The 27919-nt window shown below is 32.7% G+C and overlaps 2 protein-coding genes across 2 annotated transcripts; both read left to right on the forward strand.

Moving 5' to 3' along the window:
- Positions 1-44: 44 nt before the first annotated feature.
- LOC129910489 (uncharacterized) lies at positions 45-6498 on the forward strand. The gene is made up of 5 exons (XM_055987892.1): positions 45-164; positions 2248-2385; positions 5882-6005; positions 6062-6218; positions 6288-6498. The coding sequence occupies exons 1-5, from the start codon at positions 45-47 to the stop codon at positions 6448-6450; spliced, it is 702 nt and encodes a 233-aa protein (XP_055843867.1). The 3' UTR covers positions 6451-6498.
- A 3671-nt stretch (positions 6499-10169) lies between these two features.
- Positions 10170-26218, forward strand: LOC129908999 (protein wings apart-like). The gene is made up of 6 exons (XM_055985880.1): positions 10170-11639; positions 15680-18982; positions 19047-19204; positions 25066-25151; positions 25220-25410; positions 25473-26218. Exons 1-6 carry the CDS (start codon positions 10827-10829, stop codon positions 25668-25670), a joined length of 4749 nt encoding a protein of 1582 aa, XP_055841855.1. The 5' UTR covers positions 10170-10826; the 3' UTR covers positions 25671-26218.
- The last annotated feature ends 1701 nt before the right edge of the window (positions 26219-27919 follow it).

Genomic DNA, 27919 nt, shown 5'->3' on the forward strand with positions numbered 1-27919 from the left:
CAAACTAGCAATTAATATTCAAAGTGATAAAATCAAATAAAAATATGAATATCATTATACAAGTAGTGTTGTTGCTTTTTTTGTGTGTGTCATTTGCGGAACCATGGATGTACGGGTTCTCAAGGTCATCACGTCGAACTGACCTAAAGTTGGAGTGCCCTGCGGTAAGAAAAAGTTAAACTTATTGAGTTTATTCTTCGACACGCTTTCTTCCAAAATGAGTTCGTACATGAAATTAGCTTAAAATTTCATCCGCGATACCTGCCAGTAGTCCCAGTCTGCCACACGTGGTAGTCGATCGGTAAATATTTGAAAGATCGCCAGAAAGTTGATAGAGCCAATGATATTGCATTGGATCTGTTCTTTTTCTCTTTTGTGGTCTAGGCGCGAAAGAATGCTGAGGCTGTCGCAAGCCCGCAACACCGCAACACGAATAAGACAGCGAGAGACCTAGAAAATATATGTCATCTTAGCCGAAGGTGTGTCTCTCCCGTCTCGCACATAACTTTGCACGCAAATAAACATTTGAATAAACCAAACACAAATAAAATCTAAATTTTTGTTTTTATATTGTAAAAGCCAAGCTACTATTCATTATGATGAGATTTTGAGTTGTGTTCTTTTCTTCACTTTTTCTTATCGTGCGTTTGCGTTAAGTATGTGTCTTGCCTTGAAAATCTCGGAAAGATGATGGAAAAAGAGAAAATGCATCTGAAATGAAGAAGTGAAACCAAACCGAACTGAGCCGAACCCCAAGACAGGCACAACGAGCAACGATCATCAAGCGAGCTCTACAAACGACAACATTAAAATCGAGCCCATCGCGCGCTGTGCTGGAAACTGTTCCTAATAGGATTCAGCAGTATAGTGACAAGTAAAGAGGTAGATGAATTTCGCCAGTTTGTATTTTGCTTGTTTCTAATAAAAGATGATTAGAACGTACACGTTCTAGAAAAAAAAAATTTGATTTTTTTTTCATCCAATATTTTAAAATTAATTTTAAAATTCTTTAAAAATAATTTTAAAATTCTTAAACTTAAACCTTTTTGCACAAAAAAATTTCATCGAAATCGGTTAAATCGCAAGAAAGTTTTTTAACAAAGAAAAGGACCTAAGGCAGGTACCGTTAATATCAGTTAAAAAAATATTTCTTTTGGCTTGAATTGTAGAACCTGTATTGGTTCTTAAGATGGGCATACTTATGTATGTACATTGTACATACATATGTACAAGCTTTAAAAGTTATACTTCTTTTATAGGTCAAAATCACAGGTTGAAAGTCATTTTCAATGCATTTAATCATAAATCTGCGGTATTACTTGGGTAAACTCACGGAAACCTTCGGTAAAATTAATGGTTGTCCCACTTAGATCACCAGTTGAGTCGCTTTAATCACGGTTTTCCGGGTAAAATCATGATCTTTTGTAAAATCACAGGTCACTCCAAAAAGAAATCGTGATTTTTTTCGGTTTAATTCCTACCCCTGTAAAATCATGACTTGCCTTGGTTAAATCACATACATATCTGTACATCGCGATCTCGAATGGCTCCGGGAAAATCAGGAATTGGAAAAATCACGGGTTGCCTTCCAAAAATAAAAATCCACGGTCGCGGATTTTTCTATCAGAATTTTTCACAATTCGTGTCAGTTTGCCACTTAAATCAGGGAAAGCTTCGGTAAAATCAATGATTTGGTAAAATTGCGAATAGCTCCGAAAAATAATGGTTTACATCGCAAAAACCGGATATTTGTATAACCAAAATCAGTCTTATAGAATTTTTCCTTTACTTGAATATTATGTATTTTTCATCTATATTCTTTCTGGGTTGTACCTAATTTTTATAAATTAAAAAAAAAATCTAGTTCAAGGCTTTTTTTTTTAAATCGATGTCAAACAATGTCATTTGGTGAAATTCACATGATGACAATAAGGAAAAAAAGCTTGCACTAAGAATTCGAATCTCATTGACCAACAGCAACCACACACACTTAATGGGTACTTATTATGCACGCTGGGTTTTCGGGTGAAACCACTCTTCACAAAATACGCGATCTCTGCAGATGGTCGCCGCCGTTCTACAGGTTCTATGATGGCTGACGAACATGTTGATGATGGATTTATTTAGAACTCCATCACATTCAAATATTTAATGCATCTCTCGCACCCAGTGAACTAATTTATGCTTCTAACAAAAGTAGACTTTAAGTAGTTTCTTAATTTTTTTTTTTTTTTTTGCGATATACAGGTGAAGGCCATACGAAACTTTGATCTGGAATCAATGATGGGATTTTGGTATGTCGTCCAATATTATGCATCATCTGAGGAGCTTCCTGAATATGCCTGCATGCAAAGTCATTTTACATTTTCGGATCAAGATCAGCATGTAAGTATTTGCATGCATGTTACAAGTACTAGAATAAAATAGTAATTGCATTTACAACATTTGGAAGAAGATATGCTATCACTTCCGTAATCTAAATTAAATTATTCCCAATATTTTTTTTTTGTTATTTTAAGAAACAGAAAAAAAAGACACAAAAGTAGAAATCGAAGTATATTTGTTTTGGTATTGTAGTCAGGTTCTTCTTTCACTTGCAACAAAGATATTTGGAATGAGTTTGTGAGATGCGTGCATAGTTTTTCTTGATTGTTTTATTTCTTCTTCTTTTTTTTTACAAGAATTTGAATTCTCAGTTGAAAGTTTTTATTCGAGTCTTCTTGGCAAAACAACGATTGAATAATAATTTGGTTTAATAGGGTACAACAAAATATATTGTATTGTATGTTTTCTTTAGAGGTTGTGTGACAAAGGTGGACTTAGAAAGTGGAATGTACCTTTTTTTCTAAAAGAAAGACAGTTGATCTAAATGCTTTAATTTAAGCTGATAAGAATTTTCAAGTTGGACAAGAGCTCATCATTTTGACCTTTTGTATGTTTTTTCAGTTGTCATAAAATTTGCATTTGAAAAGTTAGTAAGTGGACGTGTGTACTTTTGAAAAAGTGAGAGCAAATTCACTGTGACTTGATCTTTCAAGGGCAGTGTAACACTTGAATTCTATTATTCTTGTGAGGAGAACATATTTGTACATAAATAGTTAGTGGCATATCAATGTTAATAGGTCTTCATTTCAGATTTTTAAATTCTTTTCGAGAAAGTGATTGATATGAGTCAGACTGCGAATCCTAATAGCCTATCTTTTATTATTAATGTAATTCAAGTAGGTACATTTTTTATTGATTTGTTTTAAATTGATTTAAAAAAAATTGTTTTTAGATTTAATGTTGATTGTACATTTATATCTTACATTTTATTTATAGAAATTGAAGAGGGATCAACAAAATAGGTATACAAATGTCCCACCCGTTACAATGAAATACCCCTCTTATAATATTCAATTTTAATTTTCAAAACTATGCGAGTTAAAAGCATGACTTTTAAGGCTTATTCCTCTCGAAAGATGTCCTTCGCAAGTTCATATGGGCATGAAAATCATATTTCACAGCAGAAAATTTGTGATAATCATAATTTTAAGACTATTTTTGTAAGCCCACGAAGTGGGTGATTGATAAACAAATTTTGACTACTTATAGCAAAATTATTTAAAAAACTGAAAGGGCTGAAAAGCTTATTCCATGAAAAATTTAATTATTCTTTGAAAAGCTTCAAAGATACATTAATTAATTGTTCAGGAATAGAACAATTTGTATTACTCATGTAGATTTTTCAATACAAAAAAGTTCCACATACACCACAGTGACCCGAAAAGTTAAAATGCAAAAAATACTATAACGAAAATGTATTAGCCACTAAAAATGAAACATGTTGTTGAATTGATCATTCATTGACGGTCAAAATTACACATTTTTTTATTCAAAATGTTAATAATAGGGTGCTTTCAGGGGCCTTTAAGTAGTTATACATCACAAATAAAAATAATAAAATTATAAAACAAATAGTTGAATTTGGCAGGAATTGTTATTTATTTAAATAAGGGACAAGAATTATGTGAACATTTTTTAGTATAAACTTTTGTGGCAGAAAACAGGTTAGTAACATACAGTTGAAAACGAATTTTTTTTATTTGAAATATTGGGGAAGTTTAACTTCTTCATAATCGAATACGATGTTGGTTGAAAAATTCACTCGTGCTTTTTAAAATAAAGTCGTCCTTTTTCTTAAGTATAATTATGAATGGTCCCTCTTAAAGAACCGTTTTTTTTTAAATTAGTCTCCAAACAAGTGGTTCAATTTTGACAAAAATAATATTTTTAAAAATTGAGTTATTACTTTTGGTTTTTAGTCAATTTTTCAAAAACATAATAGACATATTTACGGTTTGAAACCAAATGGGATCGGGTCAAAATTCTGACTTCAAAATTCTGCTTTTTATTCAAGAAAATTCTGTTTTTCGAAATTCTGCTTTTTTTATATTCTGTCAAATTCTGCTTTTCGAAATTCTGCAAGCATTTTTTTGCTGCTTCTGTTTTTTTTTCATGCATATGCGTTAACTAAACAAAAATACACCTAATTGTATACTTTAAGTTTGGTACTTTTCTAACTGCCTAGACTGACTTTCTTATAGCCCGCATCTATATACCGTTGAAAACAAATTAAAAAAAATGTTGGTGGGTTGTAAATAAATATTTCTCTTCTTATTCAACTTTTTGAATATTAATTTAAATTTAATTAATTAAAAAATTTTCAATAATTATTTTTCGAAGGCCTTTTCTCAATATTTTTAATGTTATTGATTTATCAAAAAAAAAAATTAATTTTACAAAAATTGACATAGTACCTACTCGCAAGTAAGTTATCTCAAATAAGCAGCAAATTTTGCGAGATGATGATTTTACGAAATTCTGCAGATGGGTTCCAAAAAAAATCACAAAATGTCGATTTTCATGAAAAACCTTTATTCTACAGTGGCTTTCCGATCTTTATAGACGATGTTAAGCTATACGTTTCGAGTGTTTATATTCTTCATTACAATTTTTGATTGAATTTGAAAATACTTAGAATTTACCAAACCAAAGCAGCATTTTTGAATACTTTCTTGCCGGCTAAGACTAAGAAAGAAAATTAGTGTTAAACTTACTTTTATTGGTTTAACATAAGGCGATAGCAACAGACTCTTATTTTTATCATATTATTGATCAAATAAATGAACGAAGTCCAATAGATTCATTTTTTGTTACAGCGCAGCGGTAGCTTCTTTGATTGCATTTTTAAAATTTAAACTTCAAAGGTCACTGTGGCGTATGTGTAACATTTTTCTAATACATTTTTCTAACACAAATGCAAACGTCCAAATGCTCTATATGAAGTGCTAGGTTTTAAGGGATAGGCCAACATTGATAGATGTACTAGAACTTTAGTAAAGTATGATGAAAGGATGATTTAAAGGTACAAAAATGTGTACCTAAATTAAATTCACCCTTTAGTTAAAAAAATTGGTTCTATTCCAGTTGTGTTAGAGGCTTTTTCACAACTAAATCATGGAGCATGTACGTATTTTACATAATTAAAAAATAAACTCAAAAAATTAAAAATTGAAGTATATTATACACTAAAAAAAAATTGAATAAAAAAAGTAGGTTGGTAATTTGGATCCGTTAATATTGGCGATGAAAACATCTGGTGTAATTCTTATTAAGGATTTATTATGCATTTATGAAAAAGCCTGATTTAGGGTTGGATTTACTATTAAACACAAAGTACTCACTCTTTAAAAAGTACTTATTTATTTGTTCGAATTCTGATAGAAACTTTTAATCGGAGGGTAGATTACATATTTTAAAGTAAACTATTTTTCCATCAACAACTTACATTTTATATACACATGAATAAATGTTTTTTTTTTTTTGCACAAATAAAAAGGTAACTATGGACTTTACATATATTTATGCAGAGGATCCCTTAAAAGAAAAACTGCAAGGAAATATTACATGGATGATTCCGCAATTTGACGTACCTGCTCATTGGATGCACACAGAAGATATTTGTAAAATGATTAAATCAAAATAAAAAAAAATTATATATCTTCTAAATTTCTATCAGATGAAGGAATTTATAACACCTACATATTGGATACTGATTACAAAAGCTGGGGACTTATAATGCACTGCGCTGAAAAGAATAAATCACCACGATATCTTTCAGCTTTACTTTTATCCCGTGAACCCACACTTGGAGATAATGTCATTAATTTTCTACGGTATTAAGAAAAAATATCTTAATTTTTTTTATAAATATTAATAAAAACTTTGATTATTTACATCCGCAGAGAAAAACTTCCAAGATATGACATAGATTTGTCCTTTATGTTTCCCATTAATCAGAGTTCATGCAATGATATTAGAGAAAGTGCTGATGAAACACCTTTTACCTATGTTGTCAATGGCCGCAAATTTCCAAAGAATATATTTAAAATAATCAATAAACACTAAAGAAAATGTAAATATGCAATAAAATAAATATGAGATTCTGTTATTAAAGTGTACCTACTGTCCTACCCATTAAATAAATATATTGATAAAGACTAATGGTGGCCTAAAGACTTTTAAAACAGCAATCAAGGTATCAATACTGGTTCTTTGGGATCTTATTTTCGATTACATTTTACTACTTACAATTTCAATGAAAAGCAGAAAGCTATTTTATTCTAATCTGAAAAATTCATTGCAGCTTCATGTGAGTGACGCTTTAAAAACAACTTTAAGACAGATGCGAATTCTTACAGTTGGAAAATTCAACGAACGTTGTAATGTAAATCGGAAAACAAAGCTTGTACGACCTCGTTTTTAAACGACTAAGTGCTGCAAAGAATTTCCTACCCAACCCTCATCAATTTTTATTATCGAAAAATTTGTATGAGATACGTTTTAGCTCGGCTAATTTTTTTCGATCATTTTTATGGGAGCTAAAATTTAGCGCGATCTGCGTACTTAAAGGGTAATACCCAAGACCCAACTAGCACAACAGCTTCTGTAAATTGAAATCTCACAGGTACTACTTTTTATACAGCTTGTATTGAGCTTGACATTCTTTTTGTTTCGACATTTCTGCTATTTGAACTGATTAAGTTTTTGATTTCATTAATGAATATACTAGGATGACCGAGTTGGTAGAGTGGTGGACTGCCACCAAATAGGTACGAAGTTCGATTCCTGGGTATGGTAAAAAAAATTGGGTTGGGGTCAAAATTCTGCCGGGGTCAAAATTCTGCTTTCAAAATTCTGCTTTACAAAATTCTGCTTTCAAAATTCTGCTTTTCAAAATTCTGTTTTTCAAAATTCTGTTTTTCAAAATTCTGCTTTTCAAAATTCTGTTTTTCAAAATTCTGCAAAAAATTAAAAAAGGGTTTGGAAAATGTCAAAAAGCTCGCGCTTCTGTAAAATCATCTTCTTGATAAATTGTCTGCTTATTTGATTACTTACCTACATAATTTGTCATTCTTTGAATGCATATTAATTTTTGTTTTAATACTAAACATTTCCGAAAATAAGTCAAATTTTTTTTAATTTATCAAATGAAGATGAATAATCAAAAATTTGAATAAGAAAAGGAATATTTTGTATCAAACAACATCGGTTCCAATAAGTTATAGATTTTATTCGAAAGAAAGTCAGTCTATGCATTTTAAAAAATATTTCCGACACTTAAACAAAAAAAATTAGGAAAGTACCAATGTTGAATTACATTAATGAGGTGTATTTTTCGGGATCGGGTCAAAATTCTGGCTTCAAAATTCTGCTTTTCAAAATTCTGCTTTTTCAGCGAAAATTCTGTTTTTCAAAATTCTGCTTTTTTTCTATTCTGTTTTTCAAAATTCTGCTTTTTAAAATTCTGCTTTTCAAAATTCTGCCAGCATTATATTTGAACAAAAAAATTCTGCTAATTCTGTTTTTTTTTATAGCATATGCTCTGGCTAAAGAAAAAATACACCTCATTAATGTAATAATTTCTATCTTCGTGACCTCATTAATGTAATTCAACATTGGTACTTTCCTAAATTTTTTTATTTAAGTGTCGCAAATATTTTTTGAAATGCATATACTGACTTTCTTTCAAATAAAATATGTATACTAATTGGAACCGATGTTGTATATTCCTTTTCTTATTCAAATTTTTGAATATTCATCTTTATTTGATAAATTAATAAATTTTTAGTTAGGTATTTTCGGAAATGTTTAATACATATTAAAAACCTTTTCTTAATATTTTCAAATTTATTCATTTATAAAACAAAAATTAATTCGCATTTAAAAAATGACAAATTATGTAGGTAAGTAATCAAATAAGCAGATAATTTTTCAAAAAGATGATTTTACAGAATTCTGCAAAAAATTAAAAAAGGGTTTGGAAAATGTTAAAAAGCGCGCGCATTTTAACATTTTCCAAACCCTTTTTTAATTTTTTGCAGAATTTTGAAAAGCAGAATTATGAAAAGCAGAATTTTGAAAAACAGAATTTTGAAAAACAGAATTTTGAAAAGCAGAATTTTGAAAGCAGAATTTTGTAAAGCAGAATTTTGAAAGCAGAATTTTGACAAAAGAATTTTGACCCCGGCAGAATTTTGACCCCAACCCGTATTTTTCTTTAGTCAACATATGCTATACAAAAAAAAACAGAATTGGCAGAATTTTTTTGTTTAAGTATAATGCTGGCAGAATTTTGAAAAGCAGAATTTTAAAAAGCAGAATTTTGAAAAACAGAATTTTCGTTAAAAAAGCAGAATTTTGAAGCCAGAATTTTGACCCGATCCCAAAAAAATTGTATACTTTTAAAATTATTATCGATAGATATGTATACTAAAAACTAATGGAATGTTGTATATAATTTCAGATTAAAAGCTAAAATTCATGAATTAAAATCAAATCAAAACCAATTAAAAAGAAAGTTCTTTTTTGTTTTTGTAGTTGTTTTTTTAATTTCGATAAGACATATTGTATCAAAGAGATATACAAGCTGTTCCGAAGCTATCTGTCAAATCTCAAAGCTTCGGTAAAGCTTCGTTTAAATTTCTTATAGACCTTCTAAGTACATTCCTATAAGGGGTCAAACTTGTGTAATGTTCTCCTTTTCCCATGCCAAAAAACCTTACTAAAGTTAAAAATAAGCTGAAATGTAGCTTCTGTAATACCTTTATCAAAGCTGAAATGTTAGTTGTTAACAACCCAACCCAGCAAATGGCTAAATTTGAGGCTCAACTTTCCTTTAGGGTCGCACGAATTTTAATACGCGAATAATTTTATTTGAAAGATTAATGACTAAAAGCAATAAAAATAACAATTTTAAAATTAGGACCGCGAAGAAAAAAAAATTGTTTTGAAGTTCTTTTTACATACCCAAACTCATTGACCTACTATATATGGACTGCTAGTCGTTTGACTTTTCCATACAAAAATTGAAAAAAAATGATTCCACATCTTTCTAGCTCTACTAGCGGTATAACCTTAGACGGCGAAAAGAGGAAACTTTTAGTAAATGACATCTGTAGTTAAAAGGTAGTGCTTTCTCTGTTTTTCTATATTTGTTCCTTTCGCACTTCGTCAAAAATGTTGCACTTATTCTCCGCTTTTTTTTAGGGCGCTAGTATCGCGAAGAAACAAATGGAACCAACCTGAATATGCTTCTAGCAGTCCATATATATTAAGTCAATGCCCAAACTTGTCCCCACCTCAAATTATATACTTTTATACGCCTCAAACTTCAAATTCTTCGTGGTCGTCATTTGCATACATTTTGTATGAAAAATTTAAATATTTATTTTTTAATCATACTTAGGGGTGTTTCCTAACCTTAATATTTTAAAGGTATTCTATTGAGACCCTAAGCTCACTGTAAAAAATTAAATCACAACTCTAGGCGTGCGACCTTAATGGAAAGCCGCCCCAAATTTGATCCCATCAAAAATGAATAGTCAAATTTTAATCGTGGTAGAAATTTTAACCCGAATTTGAAAGCAATTCACTCTCAGAAAAACGACATAAATTTTTCTTCTTAAAAATTGCACTTTACAGAATAAATTTTATTCATTACGTCTGTTGCATTATTCTTTGAACACACCCCTAAATATAAAACATTATTCTACTACAAAAAATCTACCAAACATTCTACTACAAAAACACTGTGGTAAGTATTGTGCAAAAAAAAATCTCAGAAAAATAAAAATGGCTCCGTTGTACATAAATCTGTGAAAATGTAGTTTCAACAAAACATTGCAATTAAATTTGGAAAATTCATATATTTTATTGTTCAATAATAATTATTATCGTTCGTATTTCTCTAACCTATCGATTGATATCACATTTGCATTACATGTTGTGTTTTAAAGATCTCTAATTTGTGATTGAAATTCGTACAAAAAGTCATTCGTTGAAAGTCCCACCATATATTATGTTGTGCAGTGAATCGCGCTTTTCTGGTTCATAATTTATTCCCTTTTCCATTATTTACACTCCATCGAATTGGAAAAACTACAAATTTCCTAAATCACATTGGAAAATTAATAAATCTGTGCATTTTCTTGTTTCGTTTTAGATTTTATCAAGTTTTTTAATTTTTTTCATTAATCGTTTGACATTTTGATATACGTGCAACTCTTTTTTAGAAATTCACCTCAAAGTGAACTCATGCAACTTTTTTTTTCTTTATGTACTATTTTACTCTTGTCTTCTCCACAAAACAAAAAAAAAACGTAAATATAAACAAGAACCCCAAAGTGAATTCACTACGAAATTAAATATAAATAAAAACATGTACAAATTATATAGATTGGGTTAATTGAATACAAAAAATAGGTAAACTTCAATCCGACGCAATGGCTCGATGGGGCAAGAACATCGTCGTGCCATTGGATTCACTAATCAAAGAAAAAGAAAACACCAATCGCCCCACTGCTGCACGTTCAGCTGGCACAGTTGGCAAATGGGGCAAAATGGGTTTCACATCGACACGCACTTACGCTCTGCAATCGATAACGGCCGAATTGAGTCCTGGCCAAAGTCCCGATGCGGCAACGGGCAGTACTGGTGAAGGCGATTCATCGCCCACACGCGAAGCACCAAAACCAAAGAAATTCTTTAAGAGTCGCAATTCGGCGACAACTCTTATTTCTGCGCAAATAATTCAGCATTTACCAAGAGCTCCGCCATCACCAATTCGAGATGTTTATCCGGCAAGTGGTTCGCAATCGAGTTCGAATCATCGGAATACTGTAATTAAATTGAAAGTACCAAAAGCTCCCGCTGAGCGGAAGAACTCTTCGTCATCATCGGAAAGAATAGTGAAACCGAAAAAGAAGAAGGAAGAGAAGAAACTTAAGCCTGAAGCTCCTCCGTCGAGGGTAACTTCACGCAGTAGGAAAGTCGTCAATTATAATGAGGAAGATGACTATGAACGTTGCCCGACTCCGTTGAAAGATATAATTATGCTTAAAACAGCATCAAATCCTGGTTCTCCGGAGCCGGAGGAACTGGAACCGGAAACTGAATTAGAACCTGAAGAAGAACCAAGCCCGGTAATTGCAATTGTGAAAAGTCCAGTTGCAGTTCCAGCAGCACCTCCGCCATTACCGCCACCACCTAAGACACCGAGCGTTGAGCATCCTCCAATTGTCTTGAGGATATCTAAGGTAATTTTGTTGTTGTTGTTTTCTTTTCGTAAAATTATAATTTCTTTTTAAGGATTTTGTGGGCGGTAATTAATTTTTCTCTGTGTTTAAGTAAATGGCAATCTTTCCTATTCCTTAGTCTGTAGTCTATGAGCACCAGATGATATAATTGGTAACACTTTGATCATTTTAGCATTCATCTAGTTTTAGTAGGCTGATTTGACATTGTCATCGACACCGTTGTACTATTTTATTTCCGATATCTAAAAACAGACTAAAGTTATTACTGTAAAAACATGTCTTTAATACCATTGTGAACACCTTTGTTTGAATTTTTTAGAGCAGGTTGTCACTAACCCACTCTTTGGAATCCTTTCTCCCCTTCTCTGGATACTCTATAGGTAGTTGTTGAAGAATCATAAGTATAGTAGAGTCAAAGTAGTTACATACTCAAGTGACTTAGCCACATGAAAACTTCCCTAACCCGTTAAAGAAAGGAATTTAACATATAAAGAAAATAAATACCAATTAAACAAAATCCTGTTATCCCTAACAACATTTCTGATCGCCCCAAATAGTTTCTTTGATAGAATATTTGATTAGTTTAAGTTTTTTCTTTATCTTAACTTGTTTTTCTGTGTAGGCTATAGGTCGTTTTTGATAACTAATTATTTTTCGTCGACGTTTCAAGTGTGAATACACTCTTCTTCAGGACTAAAAAATAAAATTATTCTAAAAAATTATAATATATTTATAATAGATACTTATCTTAAACTTTTCTTTTCTTAAATTCTTTGTTATGGTTCTCAATAAGTTGCCTATAGCCTACACAGAAAAACAAGTTAAGTTATTTAACAAAATATTGTAAATAATAGCTAAAGCTAAATAAAGAATCAAATCAAATCATATGTGCGTGTTTTTCAATTGTTTTTGAAAGACAAATATTAGCTGAACGTAACTTTTGAAGATTCTGTCATGTTGTAGTTACACTTCTTCTTCATTTATTTATTTATTTAGATACAAATTAAAATAATATTATTAGCATTAAAGACAACAATCATAATCTCATATAAGACCAAAATTCTCTCACTTTACCGCTTCACATTGTGGCTCAACATGTGGGGTTCGCCCGTTTGTTTTCTTTGAGTTTTGGGACCTACATCTTCTTTGGAATTTTGTTGCGACGTCGTATGCTATTGTCTTATCAGGATTAGTCAATCGTGCTCTATTTTATCCAAAACGGCATTTTGGCAAGAGGGCTTCATTCGATTTTTTTTTTTTTTTATTTTTTTTATTTTATTTATGGAATTTACACATTAAGATACAAAAATCTTATAAACTAGTGCAAAGTTATATTTAGAAAAAAATTTTAATCATGATAAATTTTCTTTCTTCTAATTTGATCAAGCTTTGTTACTCCTGCAGTCATGCGAAGCATCTTCGTCTGAGCTGCTATCAACGTACTCTCATACGTTTTGTACATTGTCCAACATTGTGAACTGCATGTAAGGGTTGGTAGAGAATTCCAGTATAGAACTTTTCTTTCAGTTTAGGGGGCATTTTTCGATCACATAAGATGCCAGAGTTCTCTCGCCACTTCATTTACCCTACACTTATGCGATGGTTATGATAAACAGATTAAAACTCAAGACGCTTCTTGGGTGCACACCGACTTTAATCAGGAACTCTTTGGTGTCTTCTGCGGGACATCTTATATTCGTTTTTACTTACTCGTACATAATCAGCCGCACGGAAACCCTGACTATCGGGGAAACCTATATCAGTTCTCTTGGTTCTCATTTACTGTCAACACCTGTAAAGAAATTTATCGTCACCTATAAGAAGTTAGCCTTGAGCATCGTTAATAAAATTGGGTGAACGAATTTCCTAAGATTTTTAGTTAGCTGCACTCTTGTTTATGCTTGCATGTTGCAGTACTTGGAAGTCTGGCTTGCATTATCAGTCGAATCGGATACTTCACCAAGCTCGTGGTACTTGTTTTCTGTACTCTCTGCTTTATACTAAGAACGTTTCTTCTTTGCTTTTTTCTTGCAACCTTTGAAGTCAACTTCGAGCCGTGCTTTTTCATATCTGTTGTGAAAAGGCAATTTGACCAAGCTTTGAAAGTGATCTTTTCCCTACATATCACTGCTTTGACTTCATCGCTCCACCGTCATATTTCTTTGTCGGGGTGGTATTTTCCTTTAGATAGTTCCTAGTAGCCCTGTTCCATTGGAGGTGGTAGTTTACTACTAGTAGATGTTTTGGTTAATCTAGTACTATCATCTACTCATGCTCTTCTTCCCGAGTCTAAGATTTGTATGAATACGTTAAAAGTGCGTTCCATTGAAAATCGCTAGTAAAGTACTAGTAGTACTTTGCCACCTCCCAAAGGAACAGGGCTAGTACTGACTTTGCTTTCAGTAAGCAAGTTCTTAGCAGATATTCTTGAAATCCGTTGGTGCCTTTTTCCTTATTTCCCCCGATTGCCCCTCTTTGCTTGTTTGTGACCCTCGTCCTCATAAAAAAATCTGTTAGCAAAAGACGGTTTTTTTTTGGTTATCGCGTCTTCCAATATTAATTTGCTTTTTTTTGACTAGCGGCTAGATGTTTCTTGGCCGCACAAGATGTCTACTCAGCTACATCATCTCTTCTCTCAGCTTCGGACGTTCATACTTTCAACGTTACAACTGGTGACTCTAAATTTTCTTTTAACATCGTGCATAATTTTTCTAATTGTTTAGCTCTTTGAAATCCGTATAGCTCTGAACAGATTATTTCTAATCGGTCCAGGATCAGTAATGTACTTAGCAGCGATACTGCGGGTAGTGCTGCTCGTTTTAGCAAGTACATACATGCACGCTTTGAAAAGCTCTTAGATGTTATTGTGTGTCACTTTTTGTTTTGCCTTGATGTGATGTTCTCCTTATAGACATGTGCTCTAAATTCGTTTTTGTTGGGAGTATCTTTGTAGAAACACTGTTTCGTTTGGATGGGGAAAGGAGTTACAACATCCTACTCCTTTTTGACTTGTCGACCATTCCCTACTGCAAGTTTCGCGATTTCATAGATCTAAAGTTCATTAGTAGTAGTCATCGTAAGCACCTCCGCTGCTAGTAATTGTTTTCTCGGTTCCTTACGACGACATAACTGTCGCGTCTTTTTTTTAATTGGTGCATTAAGTTACACTTTCAAAAAACAAATAACCAATTTGTAAACTTCCACTCAAAAACCAGTGTAATGCAGGTATAAGTAGTTCCATGGGTTATTTTTCCATCGAATAAGAAAACAATTGGAAAACACAATTTTAAATGTAAACGAGTGTCCAAAACGCCTGCAGGGAATAAAAACCACACAGTTCGGTAAACTCGGCGTTTTTGGTTCCTATTTAAATAAAAAATGCCCTCTTCATTCAAAAGGATAACAAATCACCTTACTTAGTGCAAATAAACAACCATGTTACATGAATTTGAACAAGTATGCGGCATTGTGTGATTCTGCTCACGCTCAGTCCTTTTGCCGATTCAAATTGCCTTTCAGTAATTTTTTTTTGGTTTTTTTTTTAATATCCTAGTAGCATAACTATTATTTCCCATTCCATTTATCTCATGTCCTTCTGAAACAACAAAATCTCATGCTACTTTATATCATATTTTTTTTTGTTTTTTGTCCAAAACTCCACTTTTGACAGCAGCACAATAAAATTGTACCAATTTCTAACGCATTTCAAATTCACCAAATGCTTGTTCTATTACAATTTTTCTTACCACACTCTCATATCTCTTGTCAAAAATCATATAAAAAAAATAAAATACAAAAAAAAAACAAACGAAAACTACTTACCTACCAACCGCGCGCATTTTGCTAGTGTTTGGAGCAAACAACATTTTTAATTTACTAGCAAGTGTCAAGTTCAATTTTTTATTTCGTGTTTATGTTTTCTTGTTTTACTTATTTTTTTAATATGTTAAAAAAAAGTAATAATTGCATACTCATGAAAAAAATGCTCTACTTTCAATTACAAAAAAAAAGGATTACTTAATAAATGTTTTCAATTTCAGGGCACATCACGCCTCGTCAGCACAGACAGTGAAGAACAACTAAATTCTCCACAACATGATTTCCAAAGTCACACCAATAATATAATTGCATTCAATTCAACAACGTCAACAACTACAACCACATCATCATCCGAGCCACATAAAACTTCCATAACTTCATATTCAGCTATCAACTCTGCTGACAAACCACTAGATCCAACAACAACAACAAACATTATTCCACAAAGTGCCACAGCAAGTGTAAGTCCTCCTCCTCCAATTCCAAAAGTCATTGTCAAGCCATTACCAGCTGTACCATCATCATCATTATCACCTTTGCCTCCACCCGAACCGGCAATTCCAATACCTGCACCATTTGTTCCATCAGACGAACCTGAAGAGTTCAACTATTGTACAGTCAAAATATCTCCTGACAAACCACCAAAAGAACGACTAAAATTAATTATCAAAACCGACGTGATACGCAATGCACTTGCTGCAGCCGCAGCTGCTGCCGCTGCAGCAGCTTCCAACTCGGCTGTAAGTTTAGATAAGCCTGAGAAAGAAAAGAAATCCAAGAGCAAGAAGCACAAACATCTGAAGAATATTATGGCAACGACAAAAGAGGGCGAATTCAAGACTCCATCGCCTCAACAAAGCACAGACAATTACCGCACAATCATATCGCCTCCAACGCTATCGGAAAAAGATTTCGATTCACAGTCATCGGTGTTGGGAAGTATTTCGTCAAAGGGTAATAGTACACCACTGGCACAAGCTATACCTGATGAAGCTTGTGTGATACGAAGTCGAGGATCGAGTGACATTACCAGTGATTTGGAGACAAGTCAGCATAGTTCGCTGGTGGCTCCTCCGTCCGATATTGAGTCTCGGTTAGAATCGATGATGGATGGGGAAGATACGGCAGAGGCTCCGAAAGAAGCTGTTATCAATGAAGAACCTCTGCAAGAAGATATTCTTGAAGTTCTTACAGGTGGTGTAGAGCCAGAAGTTCAAGAGCCAGAAGAACTCCCCGTTGTTCAAGAAGAACCAACAACACGGAGAGTTACAAGAGGCAAGAGGGCGGCATTAAAAGAACCCATTGTCAAAGAAGTTGGACCAGTTATTAAGGAATTACCTGCTGTAAAGGAACCTGAAATTAAGGAAACTTTTCCCATAGAACCTGTCTCTGAGGAACCCCAGGAAGAGATTTCGCCGAAGGAAGTCCAAACGCCTCGACGAACTAGAAGAGGAGTGCAAAATGCTCAAGCAGCACCTGATACAGCTATTGAAATAACACCTCCAACGGTGAGCAAGTCGCCGACGAGAAGAACAACTCGTCGTAAAAACACACCAGCTAAGACAACACCTGTTGAAGAAGAGCCTCAACCAGTGACTCCTCCAGCTGAAGTAGTTGCGAAACGTGGTGGACGTCAAACTCGTAATAACAATCTAAATAACAACAATAATAAATCTCCAATAGCTAAGGCAGACACAGTGCAACCAGTTGTGACGCCACCTCCAGTTCTTCGGAGCTATGGAAGAAAACGCAAGAACCCACTTGCTACAAATGAGGGTGGTCTATCGCCGGCTAAAATAACTCCACCAGCAGAGCCACCTTTCAGCAATATAGACATTGATTCATCTCTGCAAACTACCTCCTCGATTGATATTCCTCATGAAGCAGAACAACTACAGTCTAATACAATTCCTACACCATTCGATGAACCTGTGAGTTTGGTGGTACCGAAGCTAACAGTGGTTACAGAAGAAGTCCAACGACGTGACTATAAAATCAAAGATAAATTCAAGCGAACATGGTTGGAAAGAGATGCCCGCGAACAGCAAGAAGCAGCCGAGAAAGCTGCAGCTGCCGAACAATTAGCCAAATCCGAAGCTGGTGCACATAAGCTTGATCAGGATGAGGAAATGGTGCAACCGGCGGCAATGAAATTGGTAATATCGAAGAAGAAGGGCAGCATCTTTAAGAGTAGAGTTGCAGATCAATTCCCCAAAAGACATCTATACAAACATCGTTGGGATGAGCAACTCAATGGAGAGCAGTCGAGGCAAGCAGCTAATCAGAGTGATAATCCAGCACCAGCTAAAACAGTTAGTGGGGAGATATTTGAAGATTTCAGTGAGGATTGTGAAGATACTTCGGATGTTCCACAGCCTAAGCTGACGCGGTTTGTCAAACAGCCTACGGGTGGAAGTAAATTTGACGAGGAACCAGTCACTAGCGTTCGATGTGAACGAAAAGCTAAGGAATACTATACAGTGGTGCGCAATGTCAAGACCGCTCATCAAATTCAAGAATTTGGGGAATACCAGGAAATCAACGACGATGTTGATTATTTCTTGGAAGCCCTGCAGCCGCATAATCAAATTTCAACTCGTTGCTTGTCGGCCATTAAGTTGGCATCTAAATGTATGACACCTGGTTTTAGGATGCATGTTCGAGCTCATGGAGTAGTAACGAAGTTCTTCAAGGCTCTCAGTGATGCTCACAAGGACCTCAGTTTGGGTCTGTGTACATCAGCGATTATGTTTATTCTCTCGCAAGATGCCTTGAATATGGATCTTGATCGGGATTCGCTTGAATTGATGATGAATCTCTTGGAAGTGGACGTGTCTGATCCAGCTTATTTCCCTGAAATAACAAGCTACAATCGCAACAAGAAAACCGTCACGGAAATGTGTGAAGAAATCAAAAGTCAAGGCAAAGCAACGCATCTAAATATGGAAACTATATCGTCAGGAACTTTAGCAATGGAAACTCTACTCTCGTTAACCTCAAAACGAGCTGGTGAATGGTTTAAAGAAGAGCTTCGTAACCTTGGTGGCTTAGAGCATATAATCAAAGTAATTTGCGATTGTTGTACACAAATAATGGCAGCAGAAGAAGGCGATTCTATTAGTTGGACGCCGAGTTTGTTGGAAAATTTGAAAACAATTGAACGGTGTTTACGAGTTTTAGAAAATGTCACTCAAGTAAATGAATTAAATCAGGACTTTATACTGAAGTTTAGCAATGGTGAAGCAATAAATACACTTTTTAAACTTTACAAAATGTGTGATCGTGAGCTATGTCTTCATCCGACCACTGATGCTACATCAAAGAATAATCCTGGTGTTGTACTGCGTGAGGCTCTAATACCAACACTTAAGGTTCTTATCAATTTAACACATCCGTTTGATTCGAATGCAAATGGAAGTGCCTTACTTGGACAGAGGCATGAAATCTTTGACATTAGTTTGCATATTCTGCTGCAGTGTCCAAATTACATTCCTGAACGTTGTGTCTTTGAATTGAGTATGCTCGTAAGTTGTTTAATATTTTGTTAGTAAAATTAGGTGTTAACTTGAATTTGCTTTTGTTTTATAGGTTCTATTATTGTTGATCAATCTGACAATGCATACAGTTGATAATCGCACGTGCGTTATGAAAGCAATGGCTCCACCAGATCTTAAAACTTTTGCTGAACAAATACCAGCTGTAAAGGCATTGGTTGAATATTTCTACAAATGCGAGGAATTAGCAAGGTATTTATAATTATTTAGTTTTTTTTTTTTTATTTTATGTACATACAGTGGTGGAAAAATAATTAGAAACACGCTCTTTCTTTTCAAAATGTATGATGTTCTTAATATAAATAAAAAATATTAAAAATATTTTTTAACAGAGACATTTGAAGAGCTCGATGTTTTATTAAGGATCTCCTCTTTATTGCACCTCCTTTTTCTAAAATATAAGGGGTTTGTCAGTCAAGAATTGTTAAGGACGTTTTATTTTTTTTTTTTTTTTTTCGGAACATGTGGCATTTTTCGAGGACTGCAATCACATAAACCAACTTATAGAAATTAGTTGGTGATAGTCCTTTTTATTAATTGTACGTTTAATTAATTCACCAAGTTTTGCAAATTGAAATGCTAAAAATCAAAAATAGGATATTTCTTAATAATTTTTCCTTAGTGTTTCTAACTATATTTCCACACAAAATTGGACTATATTTTAGATTTTTTGCAATATTTTTCTTTTTTTTGATAAATGCTAAGATTACTTTCCGAAAATGTTACAAGTATTATATCATCACTCGTGTTTGCTAAAAATTTGTTAAATATTTTGTATTTATAGTAAAAAAAATAATATTTTGTAAACAAAGGAGAACGTTTCTAATTACACTGGTCAACAAAATTGAACTTTTTTTTTGTTACAGAAACCAAGGTATACTTTTCTATAGGATTTTGGTGTGCTGAGCTCAAATCCGAAGTCAAAAAAAATCTATCACATCACGTTTTTGAGATAATCCCGTTAAAAAATCGAAAATGCCGCTTTTTACCAGTTTTCGAGATTATTTCTTAGCTTTTGGTTATTTGTTTTAAATAAATTTGTAAACGTTTCTAATAGAACTAAATCTTGTCTTTCTAAATCCGTTTAAATCTTTTAAAAATCTCTTATCTTCTTTGAGAAATCTGAAATTGAAATCAACGTGTTTGGTATATCTAATATTTATTTGCTTTTAATAGTACCTAAATCTCAAAAAGTTCTTTACCAATCGCTTTCAAATTTTGACACAACGTTCCATTTAGAATCTTGCAAGTTTTTATATTTACGAAGTTGGTGAATTGCAGTGAGATACATCAAAGCGTAACCGTGTCAGAGAGTTATACTAAATAATTACTAGTGAGAAAAATATAATTTTTTTTCTTGTTAAAAACAAGATAAAAACTTACTGGAATGTAAATGAAACGTTGTGTCAAAATTTGAAAGCGATTGGCAAAGAACATTTCGAGATTTACTATTAAAAGCAAATAAATATGAGATATACCAAACACGTTGATTTCAATTTCAGATTTCTCAAAGAAGATAAGAGATTTTTAAAAGATTTAAACGGATTAAGAAAGACAAGATTTAGATCTATTAGAAACTGTTACAAATTTATTTAAAACAAATAACCAAAACCTAAGAAATAATCTCGAAAACTGGTAAAAAGCGGCATTTTCGATTTTCTAACGGGATTATCTCAAAAACGTGATGTGGTAGAATTGTTCTGACTTCGGATTCGAGCTCAGCACCCAAAAAACCTATAGAAAAATATATCTTGGTGTCTGTAACAAAAACCTTGTTGACCAGTGTTATTACTGTATATACAGTGTTAGACAAGAAATTAGCACATTAATAGAAAAAAAAATTAACCCTTTGTAGGCACACCTCTTTTTTGCGAATTCGGTTTATACTTTTTCATGTCGCTAGAACTTTTTTCGGTGTCACTATTTGATAGAAAATCGTCGCATGTGAAATCGCATGAAATTGATGTAGAATTTTCCGAGGAATTCAAATATTGTATTCACATTTTCACAATTCCAAAAAAATGTATTTTCACCCTTATGAAGACACTTTTTTGTGACAACTTTTTATTTTTGTCCTGCCAAATTCGCACCTGTGTGCCGACAGAGGGTTAAATTATATATAGAAAACTTCTTTCTATTTCCATTATGTTCATAACATTACTAACACATATTAGTTTATTTTCCCAAAAAAACAATTTTATAATTTTAATATCTTTCAAGGTATCCACTTCTGAAGAAAAAAATAAAGTATACAATCCCATTTATTTGACACATGTGTCAGCGTGATTTATTCAATAAATAAAAATCCTTGTGATGCTCAAGTCTTCTTAATTTCAACCAACCTCTCTTGCTGAGGCTTTGTCGCTGTTTTTTTATTAATCTGAAATAAAAAATCAAAATTATATTTACATTTTTATATTTTTTTTCTGTGAAATTCAACTTTTCTGAAAATATTCCGCAACTATTTTGTGTCGGAGAATTTCAAAATAAATTCAGAGCACAACTGTCAAAAAGTCTTTACTGAACACACTTCATCGCAATGCGTTTATGCGCGCCATGTTTCATCGGAAGATTCTCCGATATGTCAATCCGAACGGATTCTCCGATTTCGAACAAATCGGAAAAAAAATGGAAAGCTCCCGACTTAGGCCTCACAGCTTTGCTAAGGTATTGAATAGTAGGCATTCCGTATCTCTTGCCACAAATCTTATAACATTTTCGGTTTTTGTTTTCCAATGCGTTACACAATGTGATTCCATAAATTTTCTATCGGGTTTAGATCGTGAGATTGAGGATGCCCCTATAAAACATTTATATTGACCTCTAAGTCACTTTTCGCTAGTTTTAAAGTGTGCTTAGGGTCATTTTCGTGCATTCATTGAAATGCGCTTATAAGTGATCTTTAAAGAATGAGCTTATTAAAGAATGTCAAAGCTCTCGCGAAAAATAAAAATAGTTTTTCCATAGTAAAATAAACCTTAGACGAGAACATTTTTAAGGCTGTGTGCGAATTGCGTTAAAATGTTGGTTAAAATATGACGTTTGGTTAAAATTTGACACTAGCATGGTGAATAAAATTGGTTAAAATTTACCCAGCTGCGGAGCAGGGTAAAATTTGACACTAGTGGTTAAAATTTGACGTTTCTCAAGATAGAAACATCAAGATAGATTTGAAATTATTTTTGTTATAATGCGGTGATATTTGAAGAAATGTTAAAAGTATTAATAAATATATCCAATATCCAAAGTATTACCAAGAAAAAAGTCCCATTTAATACATTTTAACCCAATTCGCACAGCAAAAAAATAAATTTGATCCCATTTTTAACCAAACGTCAAATTTTAATCGTGGTAGAAATTTTAACCAACATTTTAACGCAATTCGCACACGGCCTAAGAAAGTTGGCCACCTAGGTTTCTATAGATTTATTTTATACCACAGGTGTTTACAATTTTTCATAAAATACTTTTTTACATTTTGCATCGAAAAAAAGATTTCAAATTTTGTTTAAGAAAAATGTGCAATAGCTATGAAATTTTGTAGGTGTTTAAAATCCAATCCAATTATTGTAGAAAATTAAAAAAAAAAAGAAATAAATAAAATGCATTCATTCGTGGTTGTAGTGAACGAAAACATAAGATGATAAAATTTATAAATACACTGAACGAAAAAAAGCTAATATTTTATGAACTGGTTGCGATAGAACTTTTTTCTATCTGTTTTTAAAACAGTTATAAGTATAGCTATCAGCCGTTTTAGGGTTGCTCATTCTCTATCGGACACCCTGTATTATATTCGGACCTATTCTAGACAAAAATTACCAGGGAAATGGTTTCGGGAAAAGGGCCCCAATTAGAAAAATGGTGAAAATTTCCATTGAAGAACGAAATTCAAGATAAAAAAATAATGAAATTTCAGAAACTTTTCAGTTGGTTTGTGTCATGACACTTTTTATATATAATAATCTGGTCTACAATTCTTGCATTGAAAATTTTTTGATAAGACTTACGGCCGATTTCTTCACAGAGTCCTAGCGCTAGTACCGGTCCTAGTCCTAAAGTTAGTACTCAAATCGGTATCAACTTATTTCTTCACTCAAGTACTAAGCCTTAGAACTGTCAATTTAGGACCGAGTACTAGTTAGGACTCGGTACTAGCTAGCTCCTCAAAATCTGCTAGTACCTGGTTATTATACCAATCGTTAGTACTCAAATCGGTACCAAGTGATTTCTTCACACAAGTTCTAAACCCTAGAACTGTCAAATTGGTACCGATTTTTGCTTAGGACGTCCTAAAAGTTAGAACCTACAAATCGGCAGTCTAGCGACGATAAAACTTGAATTGGTGGGATTTTTTGCATTCATCGAAAATTTAATTAGCTGTTTGGAGATTTGATGTCTTTTTATATAGATAATCTTTGCTTTTATTGATTTTTATTCTGATTTTGGCATTTTATTTTTTGTCGAAATTGTGCATTTTGTAATTTTTGTTTGAAGAAAATGAATTTAATTTTTGATGCACAATTAGAAAACGACATCTGTCCAGCAATTAAAAACAGTTTTAGGTAGACGTTTTTAATAAAAAGTCGGCGCCTTTTACTTCTTTAAGTTATAGGTAGTCAATAACGCGAATCTCACCGATTATTTTTATCAGACATAATCACACAAAAAAAGACTGCACTTTTAAAAACTGTTATTTTTATTGAAATTATATATGTAGGTACAAACGTCTAATACGCAAACTATCTTTTCTTATTTGCTAACTTAATATGATTCTTCTTCCAGCAGGCGACCCTCGTAGATAATAGATCATGACATCTTATTTTTGATGGTGACACTTCTTGATAGAACTTGAATTTTATTTTTTTTTTACTTTCATTTTTCTTGTTAGTTCTTCTTAAGCGTCATTATAATGTTTTTAAATGGTGATTTCACTAAATTTAAAAGCTTTTTGACTATTTTGTTTTGTTTAATTTGCTGAATTATCAAAACAATATATTTAAAACATCAAAATATTGTCAAAATGACAGTTAGACCAGTTTTATACGAATTAATTCTTAGGACTGCGTTGGGAACTTAGATCAGGTCCTATAAATGTGAAGAAATGCTCAGGTACTAACTTTTCGTTAGGACCGAGTACTAGTGCTAGGACCTGGTCTAGCTAGATCGGGTACTAGGCAGACTTAGGACTCATGTGAAGAAATTGGCCGTTACCGTTTTACTGAAAATCGTAAAAAAACAGTTTGTGTGACCTTTCACCCCAAGTAAATTTTTTTCCAACGCCTCGGATCGATGGGGACTTTTTAGATTTGATTTATAATGGTGTTTCCAACAATCCTACCAATTTTCAGCTTGCTGGGAATTTATGTAAGTTAACCCCCTTATTTTAGTCTAATTTGACAGGACTAATAGTATAATCTTCAACTTCAGTGGTCGAACTTCCATTAAAAGCAATTAGTTTGGTGAAAAGATCTGAAAAAAAGTTGTGACGTCACCAGAATTGGAACACAAAATTGAAGAACAATCTTTTTTCAATTCTGTATTCCAATTAATTGGACGTAATATTCTATCACAATATAATGTCGATTTCCATTTGAAACAGAGATTTTTGAAGCAAATATAATGATTTCTTGTGGCAATTGGAAATGTACATAAATCTCAGTTTTCATCTTGTTTCGCCTTAGCTCCCGTCATTTTAAAAAATGCATAACTGCAAATATCTCGAGCACGAAAATATACAAAAACCTTTCTGATAGAAAATGTAATGATAATTCTTTCTTCCATACATAATTTTCTTATTACAGTTACGTAGAGTTGGCATTTTCAGTTAGTCCTGTTTAATCCTGCTCAACGCTGCGCTGGTTAAAAAAAAAAGCATTTCAATTTACATAATTTTGCGAGTTCTTAGCCATAAAGTATAATTCCTTCAATAAAGTTATCAGCCCTATTCTGGTATTTGATTCATGTGAATCAAAAAAATCATTTTATTAATCACTTCAAATTGGCTTTGAAATATAGAAATGCGAAATGAAATGTACTTTTTTTTCTTTTAGATTGGTTGAAAAGAACACCGATGCTATCCTAGACAACACCGAACAGAAAAAGAAACAAGAAGAAGTTGATGAAACCGTTAATAACCGTAAGAAGAATACTTTCGCCATCTATATTTTCTTTATAACTAACCACTTGTTTTTGTATTTAAAATAGTTCTTCAAAAAGCGGGTCATCACATGGAACACACTCTCAAAGGCAGCTATGCAGGTATCCTCATTGCACATTTAATCACCGATAGTGAAGAAAATGAGAGAGTTGTTCGAACATACCTCAGAGAAAATGGTTTCAAAGATATAACCGGCGTCTTGGAGAAATATTACACATTCATGAATTTGACAGCAAGTGTAAGTTAAAAATTGTATTACTTTTCCAAATCAGATAAAGACAAACTTTTATATTCTTACAGTCTGAAGCAACAATTGTCCAACATATAAAATCGACAAAAAAACTTATCGACAACCTTAAGAAACGTGATATTATAAACGAAGGCGGAACTACTACACCAACAAAATACAATGATTCAGCTTCAACTTCGTCAAATTCATCACCAGCAATAGCCACTCGCAGTACACAGCGCGTCTACAAAACATACAGCCAGAGATAATTGTAAATTGTAAAAAAAAAACAACTCAAATTTTAAGATAACTTTTCCATTTCCAAGAACAAATAAGTTTTTCTTTAAAGGCTGAATACAAACAATTATAATTATTAATTAAACAAAAAATCATCAACAACAACTGCAAAGGAACACTTTCACTTTAATTATGCAAACTTACTACACTTAAAGGTTTATTTAAAAAATTTTTAACGGTTATTTTTATCTTTTCTTTTATTTTTTTTAACTTATCATAGATATATATATTTAAGAATGCATACAGATAAAGAAAAACAAATTATTACAAAAAAAAATATTAAATTTAATTTAGTTCATTTATTATCACAGATTTTAGCTTCTATATAATGCTGCCTCAGCCTGGCAAACTTGTGTAATTACTATTGATATTATCACTCGTATAAGATGGATTGAATAGAATATAGATGCAAAAATCGCTGGGTTATGTTGTAGTTTTTGAATGTAAATATATTATATTATGTATTGTTAAAAGAATAACATTATTAAGGAAATATTAAATAAGTATTTAGTATATTATATGTGTGTGGTTTTCTTTTTTTATTTAAATGTGGAATTTAACTTCCTAAGAAATTTATTTTTGCTAGAAGTCAGGAGGTTTCTATTTCTTTTGCCTTAAAAAAACTGAAAACTCTACTAATATTAAGTATTAATTTTGAAGTTAAATGAGGAGAATGCATAGCTGTTATCAACTAGAGTCGGCTTCCGCCTTTGTTAGATCGTGGTTCCTGGCTATCGACACTTTGACAAGTATTACCTTCAGCCGATCAAACAACTTGTTTGCCTGGGCGCTGATACAACTTCGACAAATAAAATCAGCTTAAAAAATCTTTCGAATTTGTGATCTGCTCTGAGGGCTAGTCACAACTCACAAGTTTGACATTTGTTGTAAATCAAGTTCATCTCATCTTGTGAGGTTTGCCAGAATCGGGATGGAAAAAGAGAACCGTTTAAATGGCGATCAATATTAAATTTAAACAAATTTTTGTTTGATAATTTCTGTCTGTCTTTTTTTCTACAATGAGGAAATATTAATAAAAAAAAAAGGAAACCAACTGGTGACAGCTATCAAGGGAGAGGCTTCTTGATTGAGCACGAGATCCATCCTGGACTGTGAGCGCCACCTTTAGTAAGTTTGTTTGTGCGGTATTGATAGAACGAAACCATAGTATGAGCTGTTGAGTATGTATGTGAATATTTTCACAAGTTCGTTTTTTATTTACCATCATTATTAACCGTCACATCAATACATAAAATAAGGTTACTTGATATAACTTGAAAATATCTCGTTAAAACCTTTATAGAGATAAAAGAGGGAAGTTGACGGTTATTTAATAAGTAAGCTCGGGGAAGACAATTTTGGAATATTTACCGTGAAGCCTAGTACGGAGATCGCGCTAAATCTTAGCTGATATTTTTTTTCTCCGTTTTTCTTGACTTATTTTTCGTCCGCTAATTATCGAAAAGTTTTAGCCGAGCTAAAATGGATCCCATACAAATTATCATTAACTTGTATGGGAATATTAGCTAGGCTAAAATATAGCTCCCAGGCTTAAATTGTGACACATAAAAAATATGTAGTCGGAAACGAATGTGTGATTCTCAAGCTGAATCTGTACTCAAACCCCAAAGTACACATAATAAGGTAATATCTTTATCTTCCGAATGTTGCTAAGATTCTCAAATAAATTTTACCTCCACAAAATGTTTTCGATAATTTGTATTGTAGCTTACATTTCTCTCAATCTGCGTACTAGGCTTGAGATAATACCGTAAAGCCTATGCCCATGTTCTGTAACTTTTATCACTGGCGATAAAATATTTGGTTGACTTTAAAATCCATTTTATCTCATAAAAATAAAAAGACGTTTTATCGCTAGTGATAAAGTTATAGCCGAGATAAAATTCCCATACAAGTTATCGATAATTTGTATGGGATTAATTTTAGATCGGCTAAATTTTTGGATAATTTATATGGAAGCTACAATTTAGCTCGATCTGCGTACATGGCTTTATTCAAACTATCGATAAGATGCTCAGATAAATTTTAGCTAAATTTTAGGTCCCATACAAATTATCGAAAAAATTTAGCCGAGCTAAAATGTATCCTATAGGCTTAAGCCTGGTACGCTGCTCGCGCTAAATTTTAGCTCCCATACAAATTATCGAAAAATTTTATCTGAGCTAAAATGGATCCCATACAAATTATCGATAACTTGTAT

Source organism: Episyrphus balteatus, chromosome 2 (assembly GCF_945859705.1).
Source record: "Episyrphus balteatus chromosome 2, idEpiBalt1.1, whole genome shotgun sequence".
NCBI lineage: Eukaryota > Metazoa > Arthropoda > Insecta > Diptera > Syrphidae > Episyrphus > Episyrphus balteatus.